This window comes from Heloderma suspectum, chromosome 7 (genome assembly GCF_057233095.1).
Source record: "Heloderma suspectum isolate Gila_16-S chromosome 7, 16-S_ref, whole genome shotgun sequence".
NCBI lineage: Eukaryota > Metazoa > Chordata > Lepidosauria > Squamata > Helodermatidae > Heloderma > Heloderma suspectum.
In genome coordinates this window covers 2576678-2595243 of record NC_139464.1, presented here as the reverse complement: position 1 = coordinate 2595243, position 18566 = coordinate 2576678, and the positions used below count along the sequence as shown (strand labels likewise).

At 52.3% G+C, this 18566-nt stretch overlaps 1 protein-coding gene across 5 annotated transcripts in view; it reads left to right on the top strand.

Annotated features, from left to right (window-relative positions):
* SHANK3 (SH3 and multiple ankyrin repeat domains 3) overlaps positions 1-18566 on the top strand; it is a 512191-nt gene that overhangs the window by 117575 nt on the left and 376050 nt on the right. For 4 of the 5 annotated variants that reach the window (XM_084808829.1, XM_084808827.1, XM_084808826.1 and 1 more), the window contains 2 exons: positions 10479-10682; positions 16203-16274. In XM_084808829.1, the coding sequence (XP_084664955.1) occupies positions 10479-10682; positions 16203-16274 (276 nt within the window). Of the gene's footprint in view, positions 1-10081; positions 10152-10478; positions 10683-16202; positions 16275-18566 lie in introns of those variants that run through there. The other variant, XM_084808830.1, reaches the window with a different exon arrangement.

Below are 18566 nucleotides of genomic sequence, written 5' to 3'. Positions count from 1 at the left end.
GAGAGAGAATTATCCATAATAGGGATCAGCACAGAGACACTAGGAAACCAAACAAGCAGTTGGAGGGTGAAATATGCAGGCCTACTTGAGAGTAAGCCCTGTTGGACTCAGTGTAGGTTGATCCTATGCATGTTTACTTAGAAGTAACCTACACACCACTCTCGTGAAGGTGTCTTGAGGTTCAGCATATCCACGCTGCACGGTGCAATGGAGTAGTTTCAGAGACACCCCAAAGGTCCTTGTGGGACAGGCAGGGGGTTAGTCAGGAGCTGTCATTTGTGTATTGTTGCTTAAATCTCATTAAATCACTTCCTTTCAATAAACTAAATGACAGATCATTCTGTTTGACTACATCCTAATAATTCTAATCATTGGGGGTTGGACCCGATGGCCTTGTAGGCCCTTCCCAACCCTACTATTCTATGATTCTATGGTCCTAATTAATACTGGGGTTTCTATACAGTGGTTTTCCTAAGTGCTCCAAGCACTGCTCATACCTTACTGCAATAGCCTTTGCAACATCACCCCAGCAGGGTTGTGATGATCCCCACATTACAGCTGAGGCCAAAAGGCAATGGATCTTTGCCTCAGACAACCCCCAAGCCCCGAGTTCAGAGCTGAGGTGAGGAAGGCTCTTCCTAGACTTGTGTTGCTTGAACTCCAAGCACATGTCGGCTCACACTTCAATTTCTTTTGAACCAGGGGGCTCCGTGGAGCCCACTGAAGTGCATTAGAAATGTTTAAGTGTAACCATCACAGAACTTTGCGCACTCATTACGCAGCAACCGGTTCTCTTGGACAAGACCTGCTTTGCCACCAGGTCACATTGAGTGGCATTAATTGTGCCGCCAGCCGATTTCCACAGAGACCTGGGGCTGATCTCGAGCGGTGTCGGTCTCCAGGCACTTGCGATAATAATCCTTTTAAAGGGCTGTCATGTACTCCTCCTCTCCCTGTCACTCTTGTGCAGTGCCAAATGTTGTGCCTGTGCACGCGCGTGTGTGAATGAGAGAGAGAGAGAGAGAAAGAGAAAGAGAGAGAAATGCCTCTCCGAAAGCTTAGTTACTACTGGCAGTAAGACGTTTAAGTGAAAATATGCTGGAATTTTGGGCATTCGGGCCCCGTTCCCTTTTGCCTTCAGCCTTGACCCTGGGGCTGAAAGAGGTTCAACACCCCTGACCTAGGGAGAGTGTGTGTGTGGGGGGTCATGGTGGCAAGCTCTGCCCCCCCCCTAGTTCCATTGTGAAACTGCATTTACAGTTGAGAGGAGCATTCAGATGTGGAACCACTCACCTGCAGTGTGGAGAAACACGTCGACCACCTCCGTGAAAACTGGGGGCTGTGCAGGGCTTTGGAGCCAAATCCGAATCCTGAAGTGATCAGGGTGCTTCGGGAGGGGGGGGGGGCTTCGTTGAGCTCTGAAGTGAGTCAGAATAGCCCCAAGGCGGTCTGAAGCAAAGCAGGTCACCCCCAAAGCACCTTGCTGTGCCTCGGAGATTCGGAGCCATTCTGAAGCCATTGTGAAGCCCAGACAGCCTGTCTGTAAAATGTATCAACTTGTGAAAGATCAGGGAGAGGGAGGGGAGGAGGAGGGAGGAGGGAAGCCAGATTCCGGCTGAACATCAGCAAAACCTTCCTCACTGTTAGAGCAGTACAACAATGGAACCAATTACCTGGGGAGGTGGTGGGCTCCCCCACACTGGAGGCCTTCAAGACGAGGCTGGACAGCCACCTGTCAGGGATGCGCTGACCTGGATTCCTGCATCGAGCAGGGGGTTGGGACTCGATGGCCTTGTGGGCCCCGTCCAACCCTACTATTCCACGATTCTATGATTCTGTGACCAGTCAGTCTGACATCAATCCCTGGGAAAATTCTGGAGCAGATGATAAAGCAAATTATAAAGTGGTGTCGGCAAGACTGGGCCAGATGGTCTGGCTTCGTGTCAGGCGGCTCCCTCTGTTTGCAGTGGAACTCCTCCTTCCCCCTGTGATGCTTGGCTCGTCTGGTGCTCTTGGCTCTGAAGGCCCCATCCGGTCCTGCTCGCTGGCTGCCTTGTGGGCTGCGGTGGGCCGGCACCTGGCAGGTGGTACCTGTGGCGGAGAGGGCCCCTGCAGGCTTAAGCCGCCCAAAGAGAAGCAGAGTGTCCAGACCAGAAGAAGCCATTGCTCCGCTCTGCTCCACATGAGTCAGGCTGCATCTGGAGCACTGTGTCCATTTCTGGGTGCCTCGTTTTAAGAAGGACGTTGATAAACTGGAATGCACCCAGCGGAGGGCAAGCCGGACGGTGAGCGGCCTGGAAACCAGGTCCAGTGAGGGACGGGTGAAAAGCTGGGTATGTTTTGCCTGGAGAAGAGAAGGTGAAGCGGAGAGACATGACAGAGGTCTTCAGCTGCCTGAGAGGCTGTCAAGCAGAAGAAGGTGGCGCGGACTCGTTCAGTGTTGCTCCGGAGGGCAGGACTAGAACCAGGCGGCGGAAATGGCAGGGCAGCAGATTTTGGCTAAGCATCAGGAGGAACGTCCGAACAGTGAGAGCTGTTTGACCGCGAAACAGTCTGTCTCAGGAGGCAGTGGGCTCTCCTTCACTGGAGGCGTTCCTATTACGGATGGTCATCCAGCGTCTGCTTCAGTACCTCCAGCGAAGGAGACAACTGCACTGAGTGTGGGTGTGTGTGGACTAGATGGCCTTCAAAGCCCCTTCCAACTCAGTGATCCCGTGGTTCTGTGGACTGGTGGGTGGGGGTCCCGACATTTGGGCTAGAGGAGGATGGGACCTCAGAGCCTCTGGGTACTACCCAGTGCTGTGCCATTGTGAAAGATGCCTGCGGCCCTCCATTGTGGACCCATTCCGCAGGTGCCCCCCCCCTTGAGGTCCTTGCTGCAGCCTACATTTCTGAGTCTCTAAGGGCACAACCCTACACAGGTTTAGACAGAAAAAAGTCCTACACCTTCCAGCATTCTGGAATGCTGGGAGTTGTAGGACTTTTTTCTGTCTAAACCTGCGTAGGATTGTGCCCTAAACCTCTGGAGGGTTCAGCCTGCCGGCCTGCCTGCATGGCAGCATTGCCTCTGCATTAATTTGGATTACTTTTATAAGGAGGACTCTGTGAGTCAGTGTGAGCACCTCATTAAAATCCAGAGGGGCAACCGTTATCCCCGCTCTCACCTGCTGCCCATGCGTTTGCGATTCCATCGGAGAAGGGGGCAGAATAACCAGGTTTGCTGGCAGGAGGAGATTCTTCCCTAGCTGCTTAGTTTATGCAGCTCTGTTTTGCTCCCGTGCTCTGGGGAAGGTGGATGTGCAGGTGGATGAGGGAGGGACCTACATCCCACTTAGGAAGCATCCAACTCATGATGCCTCCCCGCTCCCCCTATCACACTCAGGGCTTCGTTGATCTGCCCTGGGCCATGTGAAATGAAGAGTCCGAGAAAGCACAGGCCCAGCACCTTGGCTTGGTTCCGTCTATGGGCTGGATTGGTTCAGCTGTGTCCGCTGGCAGGGGCCATTGCATCCCCCAGGGATGCTGTGGAGGGTGTTCATTCTCTTCGGAGGAAGAGCCAGCATGGAAGGGCCTATCCTGCCTGGATGTTTCATTCCAGCAGAACCCTGTAACATCGGGCGTGTCGCCAGAGAGGGTGGCTTTGGGGGCATTTGTTGTGTCCAAGTATCCAGATGGAGTGGTTTTGAATTCCAGGGAGACCAAAGTGCTGCTTTAATTGCTTTGCAGAAGTAGGCCTTAATTTAAATACGTTTTGCCAGAGATCCTTAATCACCCAAACTTTTCCCTTTTTGTTAGCTTGTTAAAGAGACTGCCTTAAATATGCAGTTCAGCAACCAGCTTTCTTTCAATTCAGCATTAATTCCACCTCCCTTCTCATGTATTAATGATCCTAATTCTCTCTCCACCGCCCCGAATATATTAGCAAAAGCCCGTGGTTGTTTCCCTTGCACACTTTGATGCCAGAATTTGAATCCCCCCCCATAGCCCTTTATTGCTGCTCTTACCTTTCCCTTCAGTGCAGCTGAGTTAATTGTAGGGTTAAAATTCACTAAACATTGTCCTTGTTACTTACCATCTGCTTTTTCCTTGGGAACACAAAAGACTTTCGTATTGATATGAGGACGAATTGGTGCCCATCTGGCTGTAATAGCTGGTTTCCAAAATTCTGTCTCCATGCCATGCTTATACATGAGGGTCAAGGGGAGCATCAACGAGCTTTCTGGTGCATCCCCCCCCCCCCCCGCCTCCAACCCAGAAGTTGACTAATTCTAATTCGAAGCCAACATGGATTTGTCAAAAACAAGTCCTGCCAGACAAATCTGATCTCATTTTTTGATCAAGTCGCCTCCCTTGTAGACCGTGGGAATGCTGTAGACATCATATACCTCGACTTCAGCAAAGCTTTCGACAAAGTGCCCCATGATATCCTGATGAGCAAACTAGCTCGAAGGGGGCTAGAGGAAACAACGATCCGGTGGATCCACAGTTGGCTACAGAATCGGACTCAAAGAGTGCTTATCAATGGGACCTTCTCAAACTGGGGAGAGGTAACGAGTGGGGTACCGCAGGGCTCAGTCCTGGGCCCAGTGCTCTTCAATATTTTTATGAATGACTTGGAGGAGGAGGTGCAGGGAATGCTGATCAAATTTGCAGATGACACAAAATTGGGAGGGATAGCTAATACTTTGGAAGACAGAAACAAAATTCAAAGTGATCTGGATAGACTGGAGTGCTGGGCAGAAAACAACAGAATGGCATTTAATAGGGACAAATGCCAAGTTCTGCACCTAGGAAAAAGAAACCAAATGCACAGTTACAAGATGGGGGATACGTGGCTCAACCACACTACGAGCGAGAAGGATCTTGGAATTGTCGTCGATCACAAGCTGAATATGAGCCAACAATGTGATGTGGCTGCAAAAAAGGCAAATGCTATTTTGGGCTGCATTCATAGAAGCATCGCTTCCAAATCCCGGGAAGTACTAGTTCCCCTCTACTCAGCACTGGTTAGGCCTCATCTGGAGTACTGTGTCCAGTTCTGGGCACCACACTTTAAGAAGGATGCAGACAAGCTGGAGAGGGTTCAAAGGAGGGCAACAAAGATGATCAGGGGACTGGAAACAAAGCCCTATGAAGAGAGACTGAAAGAACTGGGCATGTTTAGCCTTGAGAAGAGAAGACTGAGGGGAGATATGATAGCACTCTTCAAGTACTTGAAAGGTTGTCACAGAGAAGAAGGCCAGGATCTCTTCTTGATCATCCCAGAGTGCAGGACACGGAATAATGGGCTCAAGTTACAGGAAGCCAGATTCCGACTGAACATCAGGAAAAACTTCCTGAGTGTCAGAGCAATACGGCAATGGAACCAATGACCTGGGGAGGTGGTGGGCTCTCCCACACTGGAGGCCTTCAAGACGAGGCTGGACAGCCATTTGTCAGGGATGCTCTGATTTGGATTCCTGCATTGAGCAGGGGGTTGGACTCGATGGCCTTGTAGGCCCCTTCCAACCCTACTATTCTATGATTCTATGATTCATTTGTTCCCACATGGATGAGAAGAAAGGGATACCTGTCAGTGGGCTTTATGAGTACAGGCAACCTTTCAGTCACGTCCCTAATCTGTCCTCCCGGGAGACAGCATACCTGGCGAGTCCACGGGTCTTCGCGACCTACTTGGGTTTCGATCCCATGCAGCAAGGAGTCTCCCACTACTACCACTCTTCTCTTCTTCTTGTTGTAGGCCTTGGTTTCATTGCCTCTGCCTAGCTGACCTTCAGCCTCTTGCTTGCTCTCATATGGGGTCCCCTGTAATTCTTCCTCTGCAGGCTGTCCTCCAGTCTCATCCTCAAATGCCTGGAAACGATTCTATAGCTCCACTGCTTCCACTGGTGCAGAGTGGTGTCTTCTTCTCCTAACTGTAACCCTTTTCCAAGGAGTATCCTCTACTGCATTTTTCCTCACCTCAGCATTTCCCACTTCTTCCTCAGCTTTCTGTTGTTCTTCAAGCTTCTGGTCTTCGCTTAGCTGCTGTAGTTCAACTGTTCTGTCCAATAACTCTTCGTCTTCTGTTATTCCCTGGAGGGTCGGCACTCGCCGCTCCGGTCCTCTTACTTTTTCTTCCAGCAGTGTGATCAACTTGCACTTGTTGCAGGTATAGGCCATGTTGTTCTCAGGCAAGAAAACAAACATTGCACACACCTTGCAGGTCACCACCACTGGAGAGTCTTGTCTTCTCATAGTCTCTTTTCCTTTTTGTGTCTAGCTTTCTGGTTGTTCTAGAGTAGCCTGTGCCTGCTCCTCTACTCACTGGAGGTTAAGAACAGAGTCCCACTGGTATGGAAGTGTGTGTTACAAGACAAATACTTTTTTTAAAAATGAAAAAAATGTTTTAAAAAAATGTTAGGGGCCTCCCCCTTGACCTCCCCTGGCCAACTCCTGTTTGCTCCCCCTGTTCACTCGCTCTGGTCGCTCTCTCTGTGGGAGCTTGCTTGCTTTTATATGTCAGGGTGGAAACTGAGCCGATAGAACCCCAGAGCAGTTCTGATTCTGAGGAGGATCAGCAATGCATGGGAGAGGAGCCAGCTCATCCCTCACAGGCACAGCAGCTGGCAGAGATTCCTTCTGCCAGCATTCCTGAGATAGATAGTGACCCGGGCAATGACAGAGGGCAGGAGGGGGACTTGCTAGATGCTCGACGCAGACGCAGGGAGCGATGAGCGATGGAGGGCACGGAAAGGAGGCGTGCCCGTTTGGCGCGCAAGCAATGGCCACCTCCCGTAGACCCAAGGATCTCTCCCTAGCCCATAAGGTCAGGGTCTTCAAGCGATTCGCCTTCAAATGGGGACCAACTGCCTACCCGGAGCATAGGCTGCTCCGCTGTTCATTGCTTAGTCGCGGGTGATTAGCATCGGAAAGAGTCATTAAGTTGTAAAAGGATTAAAGCCTTGAAAAGAATCCTTTCATCTGTGTCTTGAGTTGGCTATTGGAGTGTACTGAAAGAGGCCGCTAGGCTGCTCCTGACACTATAGTCCTGAGACCAGCTGGAGCAGCTTCCTTTGCTCTGCTCTGCTCAACTGCATGGCAGGAAACAGACTGAAGCTTCCTGCCCACAGAGCTGCTGGGAGTACTCAGGCCACATCCCCTCAATTCAGTTGGAGCTCTCAGGAGCACCTGCTGAGCTCACAGCCACTCAGAAGGAAAAGGACAGGCACTGTGGCAAACAGGGCTGCTGTACTCGGTGGACTTACCTCAGACTCTTGTCACATTCCTCTGCGGACGTCGTCTACTGTAAGGGTGCCCAGTGGCCATGTGACTAGAACTGATCCTAGGCCAGGTGCCATCTGGACTGGGCAGTGCCAGGGATGTGGACCCAGGTGGGCCGAATTTGCGGGCATTGGGTGCACAGCTATCCTCTGTAAGAAACCAAACACCTTTTCTGCAAAGCAATCTTTGCTACAGAAGTGGAGTGTGATCTTTGCCATCACATGGGCCATCCTGTGATGGAGAGTGATGGAAGGGAGAGAGCAGGCATGGGGTGAGCTCACAGGTAGAAGCTTAGGGACAAGCACCAGCCTGGCTGCCTCTAGCCAAGGCCACAGCCACAGCGATGGTGTGAATTTCCAGACGCTGAAGCTCCGGTGTGACGTCTTTGTGGCAAGACCCATGGCAGTCTGGTGTAGAACCAGGGGATACAAAAGGCTTCTAGGTGCAACTGGTCCAGTGGCATAGGGCACATGACAGCCCAAGCTGCTGATGCCCTTTGTCGGGCTACGTCTGCTCGTTCTGGGGTGTATCCCCTGGATTTCTGGGGCAGCTTCAGCTGCATGATGAATAACCGTTTCACTGAATGTGTTATGGAAGCAGTTGGTCCCACCAGCACGGCAGCTTTTGTATCATTAATTTTGATTCTAAGTTCAGAGCAGTTTGGGGCTGTTGCTGTCCCGGGTTTCCAGAAGCTATAGATCTTTCCCTCACTTCCCCCACCCTTTCCTTTTCTATGTGGCAAACAAGCCGTGGGGAAGCACTTTCTCTTTCTCTCTCCCTCTGTGTACCTCACTCCTAAAAATCAGGGACGGGATCATGCACAGCATTCCTTTCCCCCTCGTTGGGTGGCTGGGAGGGTGGGGAGAGATGCGGGCTGTCATTGCGGGAGGGCGACGTGTCGGAGGCAAGTGCACAGCCTGCTGAGCAGCGACTGCTGTGCCTAACCATCTCCTGTAACAAAACGGCTTTAGTCAGTCAGGGTTCGCAGGCAACTGTCAGGGTGGAAACTGAGCCAATAGAACCCCAGAGCAGTTCTGATTCTGAGGAGGATCAGCAATCCGTGGGAGAGGAGCCAGCTCATCCCTCACAGGCACAGCAGCTGGCAGAGATTCCTCCTGCCGGCATTCCTGAGATAAGTAGTGATCCTAGCCGTGAGAAAGTGCAGGAGGGGGGCTTGCTAGATGCTCGACGCAGACGCAGGGAGCGATGAGCGATGGAGGGCGCAAAAAGGAGGCGTAGCGCCCATTTGGCGCGCAAGCAACGGCTGCCTCCCATGGACCCAAGGGAAAGAGGAAGGATCTCTCCCTAGCCTATAAGTTCAGGGACTCTCCTTCAAACGGGGATCAACTGCCTACCCGGAGCATAGGCTACTCTGCTGTTCCTTGTTTAGCCACTGGTGATTAGCATCTGAAAGAGTCATTAAGTTGTAAAAGGATTAAAGCCTTGAAAAGAATCCTTTCGTCTGTGTCTTGAGTTGGCTGTTGGAGTCTACTGAAAGAGGCCACCAAGGGCGCTCCTGACAGCAACCCCTCATTTTTGAAGGCTGGAGCCGTGATTCACTGCTGAGCCTCTGATGTCTGGAGCCGCTTTGAGGCTTGGGGAAGCAGCAGCTACCTCTGGTTTGTGTTCAGGGAGGTCAGCTGTGGGCTCAAAGACTTCATTTTAATACATGGTCACAGGAGGGGAGTTTTTATTCATTGAGATCCCGTTCCTACCCTCTTCTTCCCCAGACTACCAGCGCAGGACAGGTTGCAGAAGATGCCTCTGTTATTTTTATCAGCTTTTGGGGTGGAACGTGTTGCAGCAGAAAACGTGTCCCGAGGAGATTTTACTAAGAAGCATGCAAAGTGACCCTTGGGAAGGACTTTCCTCAAAATGCATTGGGAACTGGATCCACTGTGCCTCTGTCTTCTTTGTCCTTGGACCTTCCTTAGCTCCGTGCCACCAAAAGTGTTGCCTGCTGATTTGTGCATCTCAGACCCCAGCTCAGGCCCAGCGGACCTTCCTGGCCATTCTTCGTGGCCCAAATCAGCCCTCCATAGGGAAGCCCGGGGGCGATGGAGCAGCTTGCCACCCCCACCCCGCCCCTAGCACTGCAGGGAGGTCTGGGCCACAGGTTTTGAACCTCTTTCAGCCCAGGGGCTGAATTCAGTTTCAGAGAACCTTTAGGGGGTCACATTCCAGGGGAGCGCTGGGAAACTGCCAAAGGCTTGGCGGTTGGAGGGAAGGGGTAGGGCCAGGAGAAGGGGCCGGCCCCTGTGGGGAATCCTGGGGGGCTGCACTCAGCCCTGTTCTTGGCTGAGCAGGCATTTGAACCAGGACCTGCTCAGGGCCAGGCAGATGGTTTGGCCTGCTTCCCTGTCATATAGCCTGGCTGGCACACAGCCTTGTTCTTTGGAAGCCCAGCTCCTAAAATACAGGGCATTTGGTATCCAAAACGGGGCCTTTTTAGCTGTGGTGCCAAAGGACGCTCCGCCTGGCCGCCTCACTGCTTTTTTATCTGGACAGCAGAGAGAGTTTGATTTCAGCCAGCTTTTAGAGAGTTTGATCCTTAGGCTGCTTTTATGCTCTTGCTGCTGGACGTTAGATTTTTGTGGTTGATTTTATGACCCTTTCTGTATTTTAACCTTGCTAGTAAGCCATTGTGAACTTTCTGTAGAAAGGCAGATGTACGTTTTGATAAGAAAAAACTGCAGGGCCACGAGGGCTAAAGGCTATTCACTCCCCTGACTCATCTCAAGCTGGGAACGCCCCACCCCACCCCACCGCCCTGCCACCACACACACCGCTTCTTCCCCACCTCTCTCTCCACTTGCAGCGGAGATGGCTGGATGTGAACTCACTTCCTGGACGTGTGTTGTCATCCAAGCCCGCGTCCGTCCCCTGGGGTGAGAGTGCCTCGCAACACAGCAATCCCGCCGCAATCCCCCCCGCCCCCGGGAATTGTCACAGAACATTGTGGAGACAGGAGCGCTTGGCTGTTGGCAGCGTGTGAAGTGTGCTTCTGCTGCGTTCTGGGCCTGCCCTGAGGGGGGTGTCCCTACACGTTGTTGCCCTCAGCCAGAATAAAACTCTCTGGAAGTAAGGATAATACGAGAGATCTCCAGTCCATTTTCAGTTTGGGTAAAAGGTACAGTGGACCTGCTCTTGTCCTCACTGCCTCCCCTTGCTCCTTGGCGTCTTACCGTGTGTGTGTCTCTCTCTCCCCTCGACAGAAGTGTCTGCGGCTGAACCCGGATGTCCCCGTTTGGGTCTCCAAGCAGCGCATTCTCTGCACCTTGAACCACAGCCTGAAGGATGTCCTGAATTATGGCCTCTTCCAGCCAGCCTTCAACGGCAGGGCGGGGAAGTTCCTGGACGAAGAGCGGCTGCTGAGGGAATACCCCCTGAACCCGGAAACCCCAGTCCCATACCTGGAGGTACCAGCCTGCTGCCGTGCCTTGTCTTCTGTAGCCCCGCCCCCGTCTCTCTGTCCGTCTGTCTGTCCATCTGTCTGTCCATCTCTCGGCACAAGTGCCGCGTTAAGCTCAAAAATGAGATGGGATCCATGGGTGAGATGGCGTCCTTTCACAGGAGAGCACGTTTCTGCAGGCCAGTGTTTATTCTGAGAATGTCTGGCTCCTGGTGGCCACGGCAGGGCCAAGGGCACTGAGCTGGTGGTAGGTTTATTTATTTATTTAAAATATTTCTTGGCCACCTTTCAGGGCAGGAGCTCGCCAACATGTGGTATACAACAGTAAAACTCACATAATAAAAAACGATGCAAAATAAAAACAGTAGCAACAGCATCAGCAGCAAACATTCTAAAGAACAGCAAACACCATCATAAAACCAGACCTACAACACACAACTGCAGCTACAATCCAGACCGATAAAACATAACCAGGAGAAGGCCAGAGTAAAGTAGTAGGTTTTCTAGGACCTTCCTAAAAGCCTGCGGTGATGGGGCCTGGCAGACCCCCGATGGCAACTTATTCGAGAGGTGTGGGGCCACTGCGGAAAAGGCCCTCTTCTTTCTTCCGGATCAGGCCTAGGAGGAGAAGCAGGTCAGCTTGGGAGCCCAAAGGCCAGGCCAGGCCCAAGTCAAGGGCTTTGGCCGCTCTGGGCAAGGCACGGGTAAGGGTATCCCGACACAAAGTGAGAGGGCATGTTAGAACCTCCTTGGGTGGTTCATAGCATCATAGAATAATAGGGTTGGAAGGGGCCTATAAGAACATTGAGTCCACCCCCCTGCTCATTGCAGGAGTTCAGCACAGCATGCGCTGTTTGCACAGGGAGTTGGCTAGGTCAGAAGCTGTGCAAGAGCACGGCTTCCAGGATCAGGGCCAGCACCACGGTCAGGCATGGTTGGGCACCTGCCTAGGGCCCACAGCCCAGCAGGAGCCCACTGACAAGAACTCCCTGGAGTTGCTCCTCCTCCTCGCCACAGCATCCCGCCTATTCTCCTCTGGGCCAGGCAGCGGGGTTGGGCAGGGGCAAGAGCAAGAGCAGGCGGGCCCACGGCCTCCTTGCGCCCTGGCTGCCTGCCTGCCCAGCAAGCAAATGAGGAGAGAAAGAATGCAGAGCAAGAGCAGCTGGTGACACGGAGGGGAACTCCCTGGGGGAGGGGCCCACGGAGGGGGTCTTATTCATTCATGTATTTATTACATTTCCATGCCGCCCCATAGCTGAAGCTCTCTGGGCAGTTCACAAAAGTCCAAACATTAAAATGCAATCTGCAGAGCTTAAAGGCCACTCGCATAAAAGCCCAGGGGCCCTGAGCCTGGAGCCAGCGTTGTCCAGGATGGCAGTGTCCCGTGAATCACGCAGGCCCAGGCGGTGGCTCCTTCTCCCTGTCCGGCAGGCTTGGTCCTGCCTCCAGTCTAAGGAGGCAGACCGTGGAGAAGCAGGCAGCATGGGGGAGCAGAAGAGAGGGCCAGGCAGCTGGAGGGGTCTGGACAGGAGCCCAGCGCGGGAGAGGGCAGCCTGCGGGGGTGAGCACAAGGCAGAGAGTTGTGAGGGGCTGTCTGCCGAGCACCGGGTCTGGCTGCCAAGGCGAGGTTTACGTTCTCCTCCAAATCCAGGAAGGGCTTCTTTGGGGAAGATTCTTCCTGCTGGTTCCATTTTCTCTGGGCGTGATACTGCAGGAAATGGAAATGAATCGACTGACCTCTGGCTGCACTGGGGGTCAAGCTAGGAGATCTCCAAAACTGCCTATGATGACCTCAAAGCACCAGCTTAGCCTTTAGTTCTGGCAGGGGAGGCTCAGCGGGTCACCTTCTCACCTGATCTGGCTGGGGCCCCCATGGCCAGGGGTGGCTGGTAGTATTTTGCCCCCCCCCATCCCAGCAGATGCACGACACAACCCAAGAGATGCTGCAGAGGCTGCTGGCAGGATGTGGAGCCTCACTGGCACCCCAACAAATGTGGCCACCCCCAGAGAGAGCCACTGTGGCAGAGTGGCCAGAGAGCTGGACTGAGGCTCGGGAGACCCGGGTTCCAGTCCCCACATGGCCATGGGAGCTCACTGGGGGACTTTGGGCCAGTCACTGACTCTCAGCCTAACCTACCTTACCGAGTCGTTGTGAGGATGAACTGGAGAGGAGCAGGATCATGTATGCCACCCTGGGCTCCTTGCAAGAGGGAAATGAGATGTAAATAAATAAACAACAGCTGAGGTTGTTTCTGCTCCCCAACAATGTAACATAGATCTGTACCTATTTCTTATATTCCCCCTCAATCTCTTTCCAAAACCAGATGTTATATCAACTACCATACAAGATGCTGGTAAGGAGGCTAATGCTAGTGCTATGGTATATATTTGAGATATTCACACCTGAGTCCCCTAAAAATTCCTTGGCGAATGCCAAGATAGCCCCGGTGCTTTGTCCCTTTTTAATTTGTCACTTAGTTCTAAAATGTTACCCTTCGTCACCCCTGCTTGACATAATCCTTCAGGTGTGCTGTTGCAAAACAGCGATTCACCACCGAGCTAAGTTTAGGAAGGTGAATGCAGGGGGATACGATCTGCTTGTGTGCAGCGGGTGGGGGGGGGGCATACCAATGCCACCTGTGGAGCTGCTTGGCCCCAGCCACCTCCTGAGGCCTTGTTGGACACTGCCTGCAAGCGTGCTTATTTTTCTCTGCACAGGTGAGGACAAGAAGCTCGTTTTCTTTTCTGAAAGCTGAGTTCACAGGAAGTTAAATTCTGCACCGTGCTGCACAGGAAGTTAAATTCACAGGAAGTTAAATTCTGAGTTCACAGGAAGTTCCGTTCTGCATGGTGTTGCACAGTGCACTACGTGGGTGACCCAAGTATGCATGGCCTAGACCAGCCCCCCCAGGCTGGCCGGGAATTATGAGAGTTGCGGCAGCAGGTTGCAGGAGGCTGGTCGAGGCCGGCAGAAGGGCCTGTCCCTGTGGCCAAGATTTTGACTTCTAGATGCCCCAAGCGCTGGTGCCCAAGAGATGCCCCCCTCCTCTGTGACCTGCCCCATGACTTCCCCTTCTGCCAGTACCATCACTATGGGTCAGGTTTTGTTTATTCTTTTATTTCCTTTATTATATTTCTATACCACCCCATAGCCAAAGCTCTCTGGGCAGCTCACAAAGATTAAAAACCATTAAAAATGCATTATACAAAGTGAAAAACCCTTTATTATTTATTTATTTAATTAATTTATTAATCTCCCATCTGGCTGGTCACCCAGCCTCTCTGGGCGATGTACAATAATAGAAACAGTTTAAAACAATAAAATTCTACGTTAAAACATCATATTTCTAAAAATACCCTAACCCACCCCAAATGCCTACCTGAACCACCACATTTTTAATGTTTGGCGGAAGCTCATTAAAGAGGGGGCATGGCGGAGTTCCCTAGGGAGGGAGTTCCACAGAGTGGGAGCCACCACAGAGAAGGCCCTCTCCCTCGTCCTCACCAGTCTTGCTGTCCTGGCTGATAGGACAGAGAAAAGGCCATCCAAGGCCGATCTTGTTAAGCGGCCTGTCTGGTGTTGCTGGAGGTGCTCCTTGAGATAGGCTGGGCCAGAACTGTATAGGGTTTTAAAGGTCAAAACCTACACCTTGAATTTGGCCCGGAAAACAACTGGTAGCCAGTGCAGCTCCTTCAGCACTGGAGTGATGTGATCTCGCTGGCGGCTGCTTTTAATCAGGTGAGATGCCACGTTCTGCACCAGCTGCAGCTTCCGAACCGTCTTCAAGGGTAACCCCACGTAGAGTGCATTACAGTAGTCTAAACGAGAGGAGACCAGGGCATGTACTACCGATGGGAACAGATGGTCAGGAAGGTAGGGGCGCAGCAGATGGATTTGGTCTGCGCTGTCTGGCTCACAGCTGACACCTGAGCCTCCATGGACAGCTGGGAGTCCAAAATGACCCCCAGGCTGCGGACCTGTTTTTTCAAGGGTAGCCGTACCCCATTCAACACCAGGTCAGCATCCCCCAACCTCCTCTTGTCTCCCACCAAAAGTACCTCAGTCTTGTCAGGGTTCAGCTTCAGCTTATTCCTCCCCATCCAGCCACTCACCGTCTCCAGACATTTGGACAGGGATTCTCCGGCCAACCTTGGTGAAGATTTGAATGAGAGGCAGAGCTGTGTGTCATCCGCATATTGATGACACCACAACCCAAACCTCCTGATGATAGCCCCCAGCGGCTTCACATAGATGTTAAATAGCATCGGGGAGAGGATGGAACCCTGTGGCACCCCACGAGTGGCCACGGGTCCGAAACCTCCTCTCCCAGTGCCACCCTCTGGTACCTGCCGGAGAGGAAGGACCGGAACCATTCAATACGGTGTCTCCAATGCCCAACCCCTCCAGGCGGTCCAGGAGGATGCCATGGTCAACGGTATCAAAAGCTGCTGAGAGGTTGAGGAGAACAAGGAAGGAGCATTCACCCCTATCCAGAGCCCTCCTCATATCATCCACCAAGGCGACCAAGGCCGTTTCTGTCCCATGCCCAGGCCTGAAGCCCGACTGAAATGGATCTAGATAATCGGCTTCTTCCAAGTGTGCCTTCAACTGCATCGCCACCACCTGCTCAATCACCTTGCCCAAAAATGGCAGATTCGAGACTGGGTGAAAGTTGTTCAACACTTGGGGATCCAAGGAGGGCTTCTTTAAGAGCGGTCTTATCACTGCCTCCTTGAGAGCTGATGGCATCACTCCCTCCTCAAGGGAGGCGTTCACCACTGCCCTGATCCCCTCACCCAAACTCTCCTTGCAGCTCATAATGAACCAAGATGGGCAAGGATCAAGTAAGCAGGTGGTAGGCCTTACAAATGAAAGCACCTTGTCCTTTACATAAAAATATATAAACAGACAGCACACACATGGACAACATATATCTAAGAACCATTTTTAAACCATTGCCGTGCCAGTGTGCCATGAGAGAGTTGGGGTTGGGGGCATTCCTGAGGTGCCTGCTTCATAGCCATAGCCCTCCTCTCCACCGGCAGTTCTAGGACTGAGGAGGCCCTAGCAGAGCTGGAACTCCTTATCTGGCCTTTTGTCAGACAAGGTTAAGCAAGCATGGGGCAATTTTGCTGTATGTGTATGTATATATGTGTGTGTGTGTGTGCACATGTGTGTGCGTGCGCGCGCGCGTGCACACGTGTGTGTAATGTTTTTTTAATTGGGGGTGTTTTTATCTTGTTGATCGCATGCTGTTGTGCTTTGGAACTGCTGTTACACTCCCCAAGATTGCGGAAAAGGATGAGTTAGGATTCAATTGTTGTTCAGTCGTTCAGTCGTGTCTGACTCTTCGTGACCCCATGGACCATAGCACGCCAGGCCTTCCTGTCCTGCGCTCTCTCCCGGATTCAATACAAGGGAAATAGATGCTGCTGATGGCCGTGCACTGTCTGTGGAGGGTGGGGGAGCGTGATTTAGATGTTTGTGGGTGACATTTTGTTTCTTCCCTTTGCTTCCCTTCTCCAGTTCCGGTACAAGAGGCGAGTGTACACCCAGAGCCTGCTGGATGACAAGCAGTTTGCCAAGTTGCACACAAAGGTAAGAGATCACCGTTGCCAAAGCTTGTCTGATGCCAATAGCTTCCTCGTACTCACGTTCCCCATCCTTTGGATCATCAGAAACTTCAGATGAGAATGTGAGAACAGCTGTGCTGGATCAGCCCAAAGGTCTGTGTAGTGCAGCATCCTGTTCACACGGTGGACAATCAGCTGCCCATGGGAAGCCCACAAGCCAGACAGGAATGCAGTGGCACCCTCCTGCTCATGTCCCCCAACAACTGGCACGCAGAGGCCAACTGCCTCTGCTGATACTGGAGGTAATATGCAGTCATCACAACTAATAGCCACTGACGGCCGTGTGCCCTTCTAATCACTTGTCTAAGCCCCTTTTAAAGCTTTCCAAGTTGGTGACCCTCACCAAGCGAGTCGCATAGTTTAACTCTGCACAGTGTGAAGAAATGCTTCCTCTCCTCTACCCTGCATCTCCCACCAATCAGCTTCATTAGGTGACCCCATTCAGTTCTAGCATGATGAGAAAGGGAGCAATCCTGAGGTAACATCAGATCATGACTGCATAACCCTCCCAGAGGCTGTATATTTCATGATTCGCTTTCTTGTCCTAGGTGGCTTTGTGGCCTGTGTTGGTTTGCAATGTCACATTTCCAGCAGGGAGGTGCATGTTACTCAGAGATGTTGTTGCTGGCCTCGGAGGCCTGGGGTCTGCTGTTTGAGCCCTTCCCATCTTGGTGGTCCCAGTGTAGTGATTCCTCACTCTCTGGTTTCCCCTTTGCTGCTCCACATGACAGGCAGGGAGTTGTGTGGGTGGCACAGTCTTGAGGTAGGGATGTCAGAAAAATCTGCAACAGAACCAAGTGAGTTCAGATTTTTATGAATCCAACCTGTGGACCGGCTTTTCCCCTGTCAGGTGGATTCCATGGACTTGCGGACCGTTTTTCTAATGTTCAGGAATTTTGTTCAAATTTTGTCTTAGAAAAAATAAGCAAAATTTTTTAAAAAACGGCTGAAAATGCGCATTTCCCCCATAGGCTAAAGCATGAAAACACGCATTTGGGAGGGATTTTCGCATTTGGGGGGGATTTGCGCTTTTTGCACATGTGAATTTATGGAAATTTGGAAACTAAAAAAATATCCAATTCCGTCGATGGGTGGACGACAGAATGAAAGGCAGATGACAACCCGTGAAACACAGATGGAACGGATTTTACACAATCCATACATCCCTAGTCTGAGGTGCCCTAGAAGTCATTTCCTGGACTCTTGCCCTGTTCTTCCCCAGAGCAAATGCTGGAGGCTGCCAACCGGCCTCCCCTTCAGCCTCTGTGCCATCACTTGGCTCCACCCTGTCTGCTCCCGTAAGGCGCAGACCCTTGGCCTTGGCCAGTGGCAGTCCTGGGCTGAAAGCCATATTGGCTGCTTGGGCCGGTCTTGTTCTGTGAAACATAAAGCGGGGGGTGGGGAGAGTTTAAGACAGTCCTCCTCTTTTCTCTTTGGTCACAGCAGTGCCGATCAATTTGGCCATCAGCTCCTGGCCTGGTTTCTTCTGGCGTCGTCGTGTGCAGGGCGGGGGAAGGTTGGGAATCTTTGCAGCAGCCGTTGCCAATGTTTTCCTCTTGAGCAGGGAGGAAGAGAGAGACTGTGAAGTTTCGGAAACAGCAGTTGCTGGGCGGGGGGGGGGGGAATGCAGCAGATGCAAAACAGAGAGAGAAAATGATCTCCCTGTGGGGCTTGTTTGTCCAGATGGATCCCTCCACCCCAGCCGGAGGCAATCGGCACAAAACCGGGCCCCTACTTGGGCCTCTGCCATTGCAGGACCTGGTCAGCGGCCTTCCCTCCCTTGGGTTGACGCCACGACAGTGCTTCGTTTTTTATTTCTTTGGATTCCTTTTCCATCTCCAGGGGTTGGGGCACACAGGGAGCATCAGACCACAGAGGGTCCATTTAGTCCAACAGTCTGTTTCTAGCAATGGCCTGGCCAGATGCTACTACCCCCCCCCCCGAAGCTCACAAGCGTTAAGGCCACGTCTGTCCCCTACTGTCTGCCCTGTTTTCTCCTGCCTTCAAAACAGCCCACTGAACATGGGTTAGGCAGAGGGAGAGCAAATGGCTCAGGGCATCACTGCCAGGGCAACTGCTGGCTGAGGAGGCATTTGAGCCCGGGCCTCCAGCATATGGATCTGGCACCAAGCCATCCCAGCAGCTAATATAAGACCTCCAGACACGACCGGCATGGGTCTGCTGAGCACGCACAGGCTCTGTCCCTCCATCCCAGGGCTATACTGGTTTGGATTTGTTCGTTAGGCTGTAGCTAAGC